At 38.5% G+C, this 13,717-nt stretch overlaps 2 protein-coding genes and 2 long non-coding RNA genes across 4 annotated transcripts; 3 read left to right on the top strand and 1 right to left on the bottom strand.

The window, feature by feature from the left end:
* Positions 1 to 2,613: 2,613 nt before the first annotated feature.
* LOC149624256 (uncharacterized) lies at positions 2,614 to 6,942 on the top strand. Its single transcript, XM_089852270.1, has 3 exons — positions 2,614 to 3,544; positions 3,747 to 5,810; positions 6,896 to 6,942. Exons 1-3 carry the CDS (start codon positions 2,614 to 2,616, stop codon positions 6,940 to 6,942), a joined length of 3,042 nt encoding a protein of 1,013 aa, XP_089708396.1.
* A 4,040-nt stretch (positions 6,943 to 10,982) lies between these two features.
* Positions 10,983 to 11,798, bottom strand: LOC149624255 (uncharacterized). Its single transcript, XR_016374635.1, has 3 exons — positions 11,662 to 11,798; positions 11,316 to 11,572; positions 10,983 to 11,255 (listed from the first exon to the last, which is right to left on the bottom strand). It is a non-coding gene; the product is annotated as an uncharacterized LOC149624255 (long non-coding RNA).
* Positions 11,799 to 12,139: 341 nt separating this feature from the next.
* Positions 12,140 to 12,670, top strand: LOC149624254 (uncharacterized). Its single transcript, XR_016374634.1, has 3 exons — positions 12,140 to 12,284; positions 12,358 to 12,434; positions 12,550 to 12,670. It is a non-coding gene; the product is annotated as an uncharacterized LOC149624254 (long non-coding RNA).
* A 62-nt stretch (positions 12,671 to 12,732) lies between these two features.
* LOC149624253 (uncharacterized) lies at positions 12,733 to 13,717 on the top strand. The gene is made up of 6 exons (XM_089852269.1): positions 12,733 to 12,737; positions 12,781 to 12,890; positions 12,953 to 13,121; positions 13,184 to 13,258; positions 13,313 to 13,412; positions 13,490 to 13,717. Exons 1-6 carry the CDS (start codon positions 12,733 to 12,735, stop codon positions 13,715 to 13,717), a joined length of 687 nt encoding a protein of 228 aa, XP_089708395.1.

Below are 13,717 nucleotides of genomic sequence, written 5' to 3'. Positions count from 1 at the left end.
ATAATTTATGGACTTCAATCGAAATTTGAAAAATTTTGTACACCTGATTTCACAAGTGGTTTCCCCCTCGATTTGGTCAAATGACTGACAATAAATGCAAAGATCTGGTCTTGGAGGACCTTCACAACACGATACGTCACGCTCCTTGGGACTTGGCTTTCTCGGCTGACAACAGCATTGACGAAACCTGGGAACTATGGCTGGATCTTTTTTGGGCGTGCGTAAAGGATAACTTTAAGTCAACTGCTATACGTGGGAAAAAGCGATCGCCTTGGATCACGAAGGAACTCGTTCACCTGAGTCACAAAAAGAATTCGCTTTATAATAAGGCCAAGAAAACTCAAAAGGAATCCGACTGGCACAAATACAGACGTTTCAGCAATGTTTTACGTGCGTCGACTCGCGAAGCTTATGACAAATTCGTTGGGAATTTGCACGACACCCTGGCCACGTATCCTAAACGCTTCTGGAGTTTTGTTCGGTCGAAATCTCTACTACCTCCACCGTCATCCTTTGAGGTACCTAGTGGACTCCTTTCTTGCCCTTGCGCCATCGCCTCTGCTTTCGGAGACTTTTTTTACAACAGCTTCAGTACTCCGGATCCGGATTTGACCTTGCCGGCCGTTCCCCAACCAGACCCACGCTTCACCTTGAACTGCATTGATTCCGCTGATGTTGCCCGTGCCTTGGCTCGTTTGAAGCCCGGTTCTGCATGCGGGCCTGATGGAGTCACGCCCCGCCTACTACAGTTGATTGCCCCCGTACTCTTTGCTCCTCTGACTACACTTTTTAATCGCTCTTTGGAAACATCGACCCTACCCTCAGGATGGAAGCTAGCCAATGTTGTGCCAATTTTTAAGGGATCCGGTAAAAGAAACAACATCTCGAACTACCGACCCATATCTCTTACTTCTGTCATTGGGAAACTACTCGAATCGATCATAGCCGAAAAACTAAACAAGTTCGTTGAAGACCATTCTCTATTACCTTCGTCACAATTTGGCTTTAGGACTGGCCGTTCGTACATGCAGCAGCTTTTGCAATCTTTTCATCACTGGTCGTCTTTTCTTGATGAAAGAAGTCCGCCAGATGTACACGTAGTCTCTTTCGACTGGTCGAAGGCTTTTGATTCGGTCTGTCACAAACGCCTAATCTACAAGATCGAGCGTGCTGGAGTTTCGGGAGCCGTTCTCCTATGGTTCCGCAACTTCTTGTCCAACCGATATCAACGCGTTATTTACCGAGGAGAGTTTAGTTCCTACCGCCCTGTCTTGTCTGGAGTCCCTCAAGGGTCAATTCTCGGACCATTGCTCTTCAACCTGTTTGTTGCCGACCTCCCATCCGTGTTGTCTGCGGGCTGTTCTATTTATCAGTATGCAGATGACAGCTATATATCTCAAGACATACGAACAGCGGCTGATCGGGTTGCTTTGCAAAATAACATCGACCGCATTTTTCAGTGGGGAGTTGCCAACAACATTAAGCTTAACATCAAGAAGTGCCTTTTCATGGTCTTGTCAAGGCGAAAATATCAGGATGACGTTTCCTATCACATTAACTCCGTTCCCATTACCCGAGTTGTTATGATGAGGCTACTAGGGGTCAGGGTTAGCAGCGACCTGCGGTGGGGTTCGCATGTCACCTACTCTGCCAACCGTGCCAAGCGCTTGTGTGGGCTCATTCGTAGGACTACTGGTTATTCCAAGGCGTCACTCACTCTCTTTCGCTCGATGTGTCTCCCGGTCTTGGAATTTGCATCCCCAGTTTGGAGTCCACACCTAAAGCAGGATATTGCTGCCTTGGAGGGTGTTCAGCGGCGCTTCACTAGTTTTTACCTGAAGTCTCCTAAACCACACAAGGCCAATCACATACCGTACGCGGACAGACTGTGCACTTTACATCTCTTGCCCTTATCAGTTCGTCGGGATGTGTGTGATATTATTACGCTCATCCGCCTTGCCACCTCGCCCTACTTCGACCTTTCTCAGTATATGGCTCTGAGCCCCCGCCATGCTGTTCCAACGTATTTTATTCACTATGCGCGATGCCTTGCTTTGAAAAATTCGTTTTTCTATAGAAGCGCCTACGTTTGGAACGCCTTACCTGCACACCTCAGAGAAGCCGCCTCTCACTCTTCAGTTCCCCAGTTTCGGTCCTTACTTTCCAAATTTTTTCTTGATAAATGGCTCTTGGATTATAATTTAAATTAATTGTTATTTATTTATTTCTCTTTGTGTATTTTTTTTTGTTTTGTCCCGGTAACCACCTTGTATAGGCTTTGCCTCTGTGGTTGCCTGCGGTCCTTTCCCGCTAAATAAATATTATTTATTATTCAGTTCTCGTGCTGATAAGACGTGTTTTTTATCGCTCGTGCTAACTTTCGTTTTTAAACTCGCGCAGTTATAGTTTTCAAACTTATTTTTAAAGTGGTGATTTAGCCGAGGCTTAAGGATATAAACTATATGCAATTTCATTGCTATTTCCTCGGTATTGAACCCTCTTGGTTGATTTTTTCAACGGATCTGCCGCTGATGGCACCGTCGTCAGATAAGTGTTTAAATTAGTGGTTTTTTCTGCTCCGCGCGGTATTGTGCCTCCTTTTGTGGTTTTTAAATGCCTCCGCCTAAGGACTCGTGCGTCTGCTGTGGCCAGCCTCTTTTTGGGAAGCAGAAGCGTACGCAGTGCTCTGCTGGGTGCCATAGACAAGCTCACTCGACTTGCTGCGCGACTTCCTTTACATGCAAGGAATGTAAAGCGTCTAAGAAAGCTGCCCGTATGAGTAGTTCATCAAATACATCAACTCTGAGGGAAGTTTCCATTGACCCAGCTAATACTGGGGAAAAGGCCTTAACACTAAACGAGGTCCATGACGCGCTCAACCATCTTCTGCGTTCTGACAGCTTAACCCGAGAGCCCGACTCTATCCTGGATGTTATATTACATAAATTGGACAACACTCAGTCATTGGTCGTAAATTTGCAAACCAACATTGACAAGTTGGAAAAACGTGTTGACTCCCTTGAGAGAGAAAATGCCAGCTTGAAACTCCAAATTTCTACACGGCAGCCGGAGATTTATCCGCCCACTGGCCTTGCGGGATTTCGTGCTCCACCCACGTTTCCTCCACTAGTTAATCGTGACCCGACGGTTCCGATCATCCCTCATGGTACTTTTGCCATGAAACCACAGCAGAATGGGCCTACTGCCACTTCCGATCGACAACCACGCCGATCGGCTGAGCGTAAGGCAGTTATCTCCGGTTCTTCCCTGAACAGCAGAATTAAGGCGGCTCCGCGAAGGCTACGGGTTACGAAAAAGGCCCTCTTTATTAGCCGCTTGGACGGTGATTTGACCTCCCAGGAATTAAAGGAATTTTTGATTGATGAAGCTGGCATAAAGTCCGCTCTTTGTATCCGTCTTCGCACTAAACACCAGAACGCGAGACATTCTTCATTCTATGTCACTTGTGAGGATCAATCGGAATTGGCTGCTCTTCGTGAGCCTGCTGTTTGGCCTGTTGACTGCCTAATCATGGACTTTTATGGTGAACTCAAAGATAGCCAAAAACATAACTCGGAACTCGAAGAAGAACCCACAGACCAGGTGGATATAGCTCATCCTCCCACAGACGACAACGATGATTGACCTACTATTTGCTTACCAAAATGTGCGAGGTTTACGAACTAAATCTAATGAATTTTTTAATAATGTTATTGCCAATGACTTTAGTATTATCTGCTTAACAGAAACTTGGTTAAATGATACCCATTTTAATTTGGATTATTTTCCTGATAATTACTCGGTTTTTCGCGCGGATCGACCAGATCCAGAGTTTCATAGTGTTCGTGGTGGCGGTTCTCTGATTGCCATAAAAAGGACCCTAGTCTTTACCAGGCGCCCGGATTTGGAGGTTGCTGAGGAGTGTGTATTCCTGGAAATAAAATTAGATGGTCATACCACTTTAATCCTTGGTTGTGGCTATTTCCGGCCTTCAACGACGGATGCCCAGTATCGGCTATATGCGTCGACGTTAATTGATAAACTACGAACCTTCGATGGGAAAATATTATTGTTAGGAGACTTTAATCTCCCCGGTGTTGACTGGGGACTTTATGGCACTCAGGGCTGCACCGCTATTACTCGGTTAAAAGTGCCGTTTATTTTTGATGTTTGCTATGAACTAAATTTGAACCAAATTAATAAGCCTGTCGGTGCAGGTAATCTGCTGGATCTCTGTTTAACAAACATTAATGGGCTAACTCTATCCAAATTACACGATCCTTTCGTACCTATTGATAATTATCATCCCCCGTTTCTAGTCACACTTAACGCTGATTTCTCGATACCCACACCCAATTCTGTCCCAGGCTATAACTTCACTAAAGGAGACTACTTTAAACTTTACTGTCTCGTTAGAGATTTTGACTGGTCAATTGTTTACAATTCCAACGACGTTAATTGTTGCGTAACCCAACTCACACAGTGTTTGGTTAGAGCTATGTCCGAAGCCATACCTTTAAAGCCTCCGCGACCGCGGGTAAGATTTCCTCATTGGTACTCTCGCGAGCTACAGCATGCAATTAAAAGGAAAAAATATTATTTCAAAAAGAAAAAGCGTACAGGCGCTTTGGCGGACCTTGACAGTTACCGGTCGCTTCGTGCACAGGTCACGAAACTTCTTGATCGCGACAAGTCCATCCTGGCTGGCCAGGTTTGCCAAGACGCACTAGCCCATCCCAAAAAGTTTTGGAGATTTGTAAATAATAATATAAAGACTCGGGAGAATGTAATTTCATTGAAAATTGGCACCAAATTTATATCGGATTCGGAAGATTTAGGGCGTACCTTTGTTGATCATTTTTCTAACATTGCTATTGATAAAACCATACCAGGCACAAAGTACGATATGGACACCAGAAACTTAGTCACTGACTCTTACTGTGATCAGATTATCTCCCAATCTGATATTTATCACGCTATCATGAAATTACCGAACAAGTTTTCCACTGGAGTTGATAAAATTCCTTCCTTTATAATTAAAGGTTGTGGCGATTTGCTTCTGCCAGTCTTAGAACATATTTTTAATTTGTCTCTGCGCACGCGTTGCTTTCCTGAATTTTGGAAAAAGGCAGTGGTCGTTCCAGTTTTTAAATCTGGAGCGTCCTGTGACGTCAAAAACTATCGTCCCATATCCTTACTTTGTGTTTTGGCCAAGATTTTCGACCGTGTTCTGCACCAACATTTGCAACGATGGTTTGGTGCTTTACCAAATAATTGCCAACACGGCTTTGTCCCTGGCAGAGGCGTTGACACAAACCATGTGGCGTTTTTAGACTATGTAGCTCCTCAGGTCGAAGGTCAGGGTCAGGTCGACGTGATTTTCCTCGATCTCGCTAAGGCTTTCGATCGGGTTTCTCACGCCTACCTCGGTGATAAGCTTGAAGCACTTGGATTGACGGGCAATTTGTTGGCATGGGTGAAAAATTACTTGGCTGGTCGCGTTAACGTCCTGAAATGTAACTCTCACATTACTAATTCTACGTACGCGGTCTCCTGTGGTGTTCCGCAGGGTTCCTCACTGGGACCGCTGTTATTTAACATCTATCTCTATGACTTACAATTTTCGATTCGGCATTCTCATTTACTACAACTAGCTGATGACAATAAAATTTCCAAAATTATTAATTCCAAAATTGATAGCCAGCTATTGCAACAGGACCTTGATGCGACTGCTATTTGGTGCTCAAAAAATAATCTCGCTATTAATCCAGCCAAGTCAATCCACGTGTCCTTCACTAGGAGGGTCTCACGTGAGATTATCAATTCTTATTCAGTCTCTAATGTAGATATCCCTTGTAAAAACTCTGTTAAAGACCTTGGTATTCTATTTGACCGTGGACTATATTATACAGACCATATTACCCGCACGGTTGGTTTGTGTCGCCGAACACTTGCTGTCACTCTCAAAATTTGTAAAAAAATTAAGTCTTTAAGACATTTTCGAATACTGTACCTGGCTTTAGTTCGGTCTCGAGTGTTATATGGTTGTCTCGCTTGGGGTAGTAGCGCTCTGTACCTTAGAGCTAAATTGGAATGTGTCCAACGTAAATTCGTAGAATATTGCCATACATTTTTTCTACAGAATGAACTATATGAATATCACCATTTACTCGAAATTCTAAATTTAAAACCCATTTCTTACCTTTGCCAATTAAATGACTTCAAATTTGTCTACAAATTAATAAACAACAGGTTGAACTTGCCCAATTTAATAGAAAAATTAAGTTTCCACGTGCCTCGATCAACGCGGTGCCCTAGGACTTTTACTGTCCCTAAAAAGATTCTTGTTCCTTTAAATCGAATGCAGGTTACAATTAACACCTTAGATGATAATTTTGATTTATTCTCAATTAACTTTAAAGATATTAAATAGCGTGGCTTAATTTCACATCTTAAAAACTTATGGTAACTAGTCGAAGATTCCTTAACATTGTAAATATTTGTATATTTGTATTTTGTTTTTTTTTCTTATCCCTGTGTATAATCTCGTGAGCCAGTAGGCTTTTTTTATACACAATAAACTACCATTCATTCATTCATTCATTATTATTATTATTATTATTATTATTATTATTATTATTATTATTATTATTATTATTATTATTATTATTATTATTATTATTATTAGTTCCACACTGCGTTTTTATTCGATTAAATGACCGACTTTGCATGCAGTTTCACATTGCATCCGAAAACTATCCTCGAATAAAGGGGTATGGTTCGCATGAAAGAACTGCCCTTGCGTTCGGGGATATAGTTTCCTCAAGGTGGAGCCTAGCTGTGAATATAGCAGTATTCGCTAGTAATAATGAATAATCAAAAATTGTTAAAACAGTAAAATCATACGAAAACATGATTACGTTGCTACTGAAATATGCCTAATGAGTATTCAAAATGTAGCTGTCCATAGCATTTTCTCCGTCATCCTTCAAGCTTTTTGATCTAGGAAAAATACTATTTTTACTACTATTCTATTAAAAAAAATACCACTATCGAAGGCGGCCTCGTAAATAGGAAAGATCCAAAAACGACTAGCAAAAGCGCCTCTAGTTCCAAGGTTCGCCGTTAGGTGCGCTACCAACCCAGTTTTCCGAAAAAAATCCGAAGTGGACTCTGTTTAGGAGGTTTTTAATATATTTACTGATTTTCTTCGTGGCTAAATTTTAAATGAGAAGTCAAGTAAGGTCTAATTTATATTTATTTATTTTCCTTCCGTTATTTGACAAATAATCTACATTCAAAGTTGGAGTTGTTTTTAAGGCGTAGAAATGCGCCGTTTAGAGATAAGCCTTGGTCTAAAGGAAGTTCACATTAAAATTTCATGGCGCCGTTGGGCCAAGGCTTAGATTTTCCGTGAAATTTAATTTCTACGCCTTAAAAACAATAGTTTTTGATATTGCAAATAAATAGGAATTTAATCTAGTTTAGATATGTTTTAAATTGGAAATAGTAGAAATATCTTGGACTCGAAATTGGGTTTGAAAAAAGTAAATATCTTGGGTTTAAAGCCAGCTGGGAATATCTGGGCGTTAAGACCCATTTTTAGGTTGCAAATACTTGGGATTGAAACCTAGTGTTTGTAACCAGAAACGTCTGGATTTTTGAACCCTGATTTTTTTTGTTAACTGCGAGTATCTGGGTTTTTGAAACCTCCTTTCTTTGGGGGGAGGGGTACTGTGAATATCTGCGTTTTGAAAACATATTCTTTTGGGTACGGTTAATATCACGGTTTGAAACATGTTTTTTTTAGGGTACTGGGAATATCTGCGTTTTGAAACATACTTTTTTTAGGGTACTGGGAATATCTGCATTTTGAAACCTGATTTTTTTTGGTTTTACTGGGAACATCTGCCTTTTGAATACTGATGTTTTTGGGTACTGGGATTATCTTCGTTTTCAACGAGGGGCTGATCACTTGCGAAATCGAGTGTACAAACGCCCACGAAAACAGATTTTCAATATCTTGAAATCTTGAAATTTTTGAAAATCTTAGTTGAAATGTGACTTTAAATCTTTGGAAATGTGACTTAAAATCTTGAAATCTTTGGAATCTTTAGAAACTTGATTTAAAATCTTTGGAAATGTGACTAAAAATCATCGAGGATTTTAGTTGAAATTAGGAAATTTTATAAAATCTTGGTAGAAATATTTCGAAATCTGTTAAAATCATAAAACTTCTATGGAAATTTTGAAATCTCTGAAATTTTTCAAATCTTTCGAAATCATTAGGAATTTTTTGAAATTTGTAGCCGTATTCTGCTGAAAAATTACTCTCTTCCTACCTTTCCTAACCTCTCTCATTTGTCAATCCAAATCAAACTTAAGGGTTTTCATTGGCGGTGGTGGTTTTGGGGCAAAACTCACTAAAGGCTTGTGAGAGGTTCAAATTTTCGTGCAGACGCCATTGACACGTGTCAAAACATACACCAAATTCAAAGTAATAATTTTAGAAATCGGCAAACCGTTCAGCATCATGAATCGGTTAATTGACCGGGTTTTTTTTGCTTTCTTTTTCCAGCGGAACTTAGCAGACTACACTTCGTCGTTGCTAATGGCGGTTATGGACCATATTTTTCTTGGTGTTTTTGACTTTATGAAAAAAGAAAACTAAATTATTGTTTTAAATACTGTTAGTTTACAAAATATAAGGGTGTGCGTTGTTATAATTTAAAAAGTATGCTTTTGTTTTGTGCGAAAATGAAGTCGAACTCTGCCTGAGCTCGAAAAGGATTTCGACCGAGGCTTATGACGACGAAAGTCCCCTGTATTAAGTAGTAAAGAAAGGTTTTTTGTTTCTGTTATTTACTTACATTTTGGTTCTGTTATTTACTTACATTTTGGTTCTGTTATTTACTTACATTTTGGTTCTGTTTGATAAGTTTCAAGCAACAGAGGCACGTTAGTAAATGATAGGAACATGAAATAAGGCACCATCCCATAGCGAAGATATTTGGTCACTCATAGGCCATGACTAAGATAATTGTGTTTTTATACAATATGATTGCCTAATCCTTATGGGTCATGAAAGCCTGATTCGTTATACTTATAATATATATTCCATGACTGTCACAGCCATCTTCCCTGGCACTTGGCACCATGAACTGTACCTATTTTAAAATCAAAGCATCAACAGCGAAACAAATTCTTCTACCTTTTAAAAAGCAACTATTGCTTTAATGTTCAACTGGTAAATAATGTTGCAGACATGTCTAACAAATATAAATATTCATATGCTTTTCTTCTATTATAGATTTGTGGTAATGACACTTCTATCATTGACACTAACAATGGAGAATTATCTAGGGCAATTCCTCTAAGGATATCTGCCAACTTTGAAATGTTGTAATCAACTTGCATATTAAGGTATTAACACTTTTATTAGTTGAGCATGCTTTACTCTAAGGTATCCCTTTAAAGAGAAGGCTGGCATAGTTGTTGCAAGTATAAACTACCAACGGGTATGTGATTTGCGCCTATACAAATATGAGGTGAGCTCTTTAAAGGTTTGGATTAGATAAACAAATCAAACTTAACTAATTATTATTATGGTAATGAAGAATCAATTATAGGAAAATAAGTAATGGAGAGGAACCAATGTCGAGACTGAATTATGAGCTGTTACTAAAAACAGTTTAGCAACATTATTTAAATAAAACTTGAGTTTATTTTGACTTTATCACATAGGATTCTCGATGTAAATTAGTTTCTTATTTTCAATGTCTATAAAACCATTTTATTAGACGGCCACTAAATGCACATCTATGGTATTATTATCTGATGTAGGCAAATGTATGAGTCTGTTGGAATGGTATTTGGATGAAGGAACTGGCATTCATGTGCATATGTTCTTGAGCATTGTTGTTTATGAACTATCATTATAAGATTGTATTAATATAGGACCAATGGAACTCATGTATCGAACCTAAAATCCTATATATGGAAAAAAGGCTTTTATTGATCATCTTTGTTGCAGTTTTAAAAGAAGATTCCCCATATTTGTATTTCCAATTGCACATTTCAACAAGTCACGAAGCATTACTGAAACTAAATATTTAAAATGACCTTCATTTTGCATATTCTATTCTAAAAACGTACGTGTTTCAATTTAAACTTTAGTTATTGATTTATTCGCTACTACCCCTTTATTGTTAAATCACAATTAAAAAATGTGCCACTATAGGAACTAGTAAGCCTATTGGTGATTCTACGGTTATATTTTTATCTCAGTGATCCGTCTTTAATGTTTCGAGCACCCCTATGTATTTAAGGGAAGATGCCACGCAAAAATGAATTAAGACAATAAAACTGTAACATTTGAATGGGTAGGAAATAGGGTGTCAACATATTCTTGTGTTGCATTATTATTTCTCCAACAGTTCCATAAAAGTTGGGCATTTACCAACTACATATTTACATACATTGCTGGAGAATATAAGATAGCTAACAATTTACGGCATACTGACAAATGTCAAGTTCAAAACTGGGAATAAAGGTACATTTTAGGAGTTCATGGACGTTTTACCGCTCTCCATTGTCAAAGCAGTCTTCTTTCATATATTGCCTTTCAAGATGCTCTTGATCTCTTCCAACGAACAGTCTTCCTCGTTGACATCATTTAACCTCTCTGTGATCCCTGATGTTTTATCCTGGTGTTTTGACAGTGAATGAAGTTATTAAAGTACATTGTCCCTGTATTGCTATCTTTAATTTGCTAAAATAAACCTGTTAGTAACAGAAGAAAATGAAGAGAAATTCTTACTATAGAGGTCAAAAGTAGTTCCCATTCGGGTTCATGTCAAACACGTCATTACCACAAATCTATAATAAAAGAAAAGCATATGAATATTTCTATTCGTAAGACACGTGTGCAACATTATTTACCAGTTGAACATTAATGTAATAGTTGCTTAATAAAAGGTAGAAGTATTTCTTTCGCTGTTGGTGCTTTGATTATAAAATAGGTACAGTTCATGGTGCCAAGTGCCAGGGAAGATGGCCGTGACAGTCATGGAATATATATTATAAGTATAACGAATCAGGCTTTCATGACCCATAAGGATTAGGCAATCATATTTGTATCAAAACACAATTATCTTGGTCATGGCCAATGAATGACGAAATACCTTCGCTATGGGATGGTGCCTCATTTCATGTTCCAATCATTTACTAGCGTGCCTCTGTTGCTTGAAACTTATCTTACAGAACCAAACAATAAGTCAATAACAGAAACAATAAAATCTTTCGTTACTACTTACTACAGTCTACAGAGGACTTTCTTCGTCATAAGCCTCGGGTGTAAATCCTTTTCGACTTCGGGCAGAGTTCGACTTTATTTTCCCACAAAACAAAGGCATATTTTTTAAATTATAACAACGCAAACCCTTATATTTTGTAAACTAACAGTATTTAAAACAATAATTTAGTTGTCTTTCTTTCTAAAGTCAACAACACCAAGAACAATATAATCCATTACCTGCCATTACCGCCATTAGCAACGACGAAGTGTAGTCTGCTAAGTTCCGGTGAAAAAAGAAAGCAAAAAAACCGGTCAATTAACCGATTCATGGTGCTGAACGGTTTGCCGAGTTCTAAAATTACTACTTTGAATTTGGTGTATATTTTGACACGTGTCAATGTCGTCTGCTCGAAAATTTCAACCTATCACAAGTCTTAAGTGAGATTTGCCCCAAAACCGCCACCGCCAATGAAAAGCCCTAAGTTCGATCCTGACCGACCAATCAGCGAGCTTAAAGGAATACTCTACTCCGTAAAGTACCGATTTTTAACGCTAGATGGCGAGACCTTCAGGGGGCGTGTACGTTTTATTTGAAATATGTACATCAGCCCCCATTGGCCAATTGAGTCACGTGGTACAAAGACCTTACATTAGGGACTGAGAAATATAACAGAAACCGTGGCTTGCAGAAGCGCTGGGTTTGGGGGTCCGAATTTTGAAAAATCTCGCGTCTTTCCTCTCTCTCGTACCGGGTTTATTTGAATTTCTCTCCCCATCCGAGGCTCCGCGCGTGGGAAAGTTTTGGTTTAGGAACGATTCTGTTTAGGCTTGTTACGTTTTTCTTTCGGTCGGACGCGATATCGGTTAACGGCTTAACGCTAGTTATTTTTTTCGTTCGGTCGCGGCGCGAAATTTGTTGGTGAAACCGTGAAAACTAGAAACACTTGTTGTTCTGTCAATAGAGGATTTACTGCTGCCATTTCAAATAGTAAGTAATTATATTACCATTCATTATATTGTATATTTTAAACGCTTTAGTTATTCCGTTTTTTTATAAATAGGAATTCATATATATTAAAAATTCGAGAGGGATTATAGAGTTTGATTTTTAAAAATCTAACTGAAATGGCTTCCAAAGGTTTGCCATGTTCTATATTGATTTATTGAAAAATTCGTAATATATTAATGAAGAACTAGATGCATGCTCAAAATTATGGTTAGCTATATTTTACTTGAGTTTATTGATTTACCAGAAACTACGCATAGAATGCAATTTTCGAAATTATTATTTCAACGGTGGACAGCCGAGAGAGCTAGGATGGGTATGGGTTCAAATAATGATAAATTTGCTACATTTCTACTTAACCAATTAGGGTAAGATTTACAGTTCTTACTAGTAGGCTACTTAGTTTTTCCTTTTTAAAATGAGCATATTCATGCAGTACTAAAGAGGCTGACCACAAATCAACTCAAACTGAAATTAGTGTCATTGACAAAGAAGTGCAAACTGAACAAATAAGCACATTCGAAATGATGACTTCACCGTTTTTTACTGCAGCCAATACTGCAAGATATACACACGCTAAGCCAAAAGGTACATATTTAACATCTAGCTTGTAATTCAACATGTTTTATAACATTGTTATTAAACTACAGACAAATGTGAAACACCATTATATAAAAAATTTGGCTTGGCCATGGAATCACCACTGATAGATACACCTAAGGCAGGTAGTACCTCTACAGAGGATGAGCCTCCTTCAAGGAAAAGGTCTAGGCGTTCTTTGTTTGAAAGTGTAGAAGAACAAAATGATGATGATGAAATGTAAACATCATTAATTTAAAACATTCATAATATTAAATTATTATGAAAAATTATAAACTTAGAGAAGAGGAAATAACTGACAGAGACGCTGACCCAATTGAACAGGAAGCTATAGGAGATCTTATGGAAAATATTGAGTAGGGCATTTCAATTTATTAGTATGAATTTTTTCGATAAAAAACATTTTTCAGTAATGAAGATGAGCATTCAGATCTAAATTTTGAAAATGAATTTACGGAAGATGCTATAATCGAATCGGATTATGAAGATTTAATTATTGAATACACTGAAGTAATTTTCATATTAGTTTTAAAATTAACATTTCGCAGCAGCTTTAAAAATGTGTTGTTGGAAATGTATTGTTTTAGACTCCCCCACAGGAGCCTAAATACCAAACTGCGAAGGAGATCGTGAACGAAAATCTCTCCTTTGTGTATACTCCATTTTTAACTTCTCTGGTTCAGAAAGCTTATGGCAAAAAATGTTTAAATTGTCGGGCGAAATTGGATTATAAAATTCACAAGCGAGGAACTGCCCTTATTTACACGTGGAAATGTTGCGAGGGTACTGGCGGAAAACACGCAAAGGTAGTTTGA

Source organism: Phalangium opilio, unplaced genomic scaffold (assembly GCF_054372755.1).
Source record: "Phalangium opilio isolate 3A_F unplaced genomic scaffold, DU_Popi_V2 ptg000106l_1, whole genome shotgun sequence".
Lineage (NCBI taxonomy): Eukaryota > Metazoa > Arthropoda > Arachnida > Opiliones > Phalangiidae > Phalangium > Phalangium opilio.
Note: the sequence above shows the minus strand (reverse complement) of the source record. Positions and strands in the feature narration are given on the sequence as shown.

What these genes read in the sequence shown, in the direction of transcription:
- LOC149624253 (XM_089852269.1), top strand. An exon ending in CAAAATGATGATGATGAAAT is followed by an intron (nt 13,122 to 13,183) that starts GTAAACATCATT and finishes TTATAAACTTAG; the next exon opens with AGAAGAGGAAATAACTGACA. An exon ending in GATCTTATGGAAAATATTGA is followed by an intron (nt 13,259 to 13,312) that starts GTAGGGCATTTC and finishes AACATTTTTCAG; the next exon opens with TAATGAAGATGAGCATTCAG.
- LOC149624256 (XM_089852270.1), top strand. Translation starts at nt 2,614, where the DNA reads ATGCCTCCGCCTAAGGACTCGTGCGTCTGCTGTGGCCAGCCTCTTTTT. An exon ending in CCTAATCATGGACTTTTATG is followed by an intron (nt 3,545 to 3,746) that starts GTGAACTCAAAG and finishes TCTGCTTAACAG; the next exon opens with AAACTTGGTTAAATGATACC. An exon ending in CTTCACTAGGAGGGTCTCAC is followed by an intron (nt 5,811 to 6,895) that starts GTGAGATTATCA and finishes TTGTTAAAACAG; the next exon opens with TAAAATCATACGAAAACATG.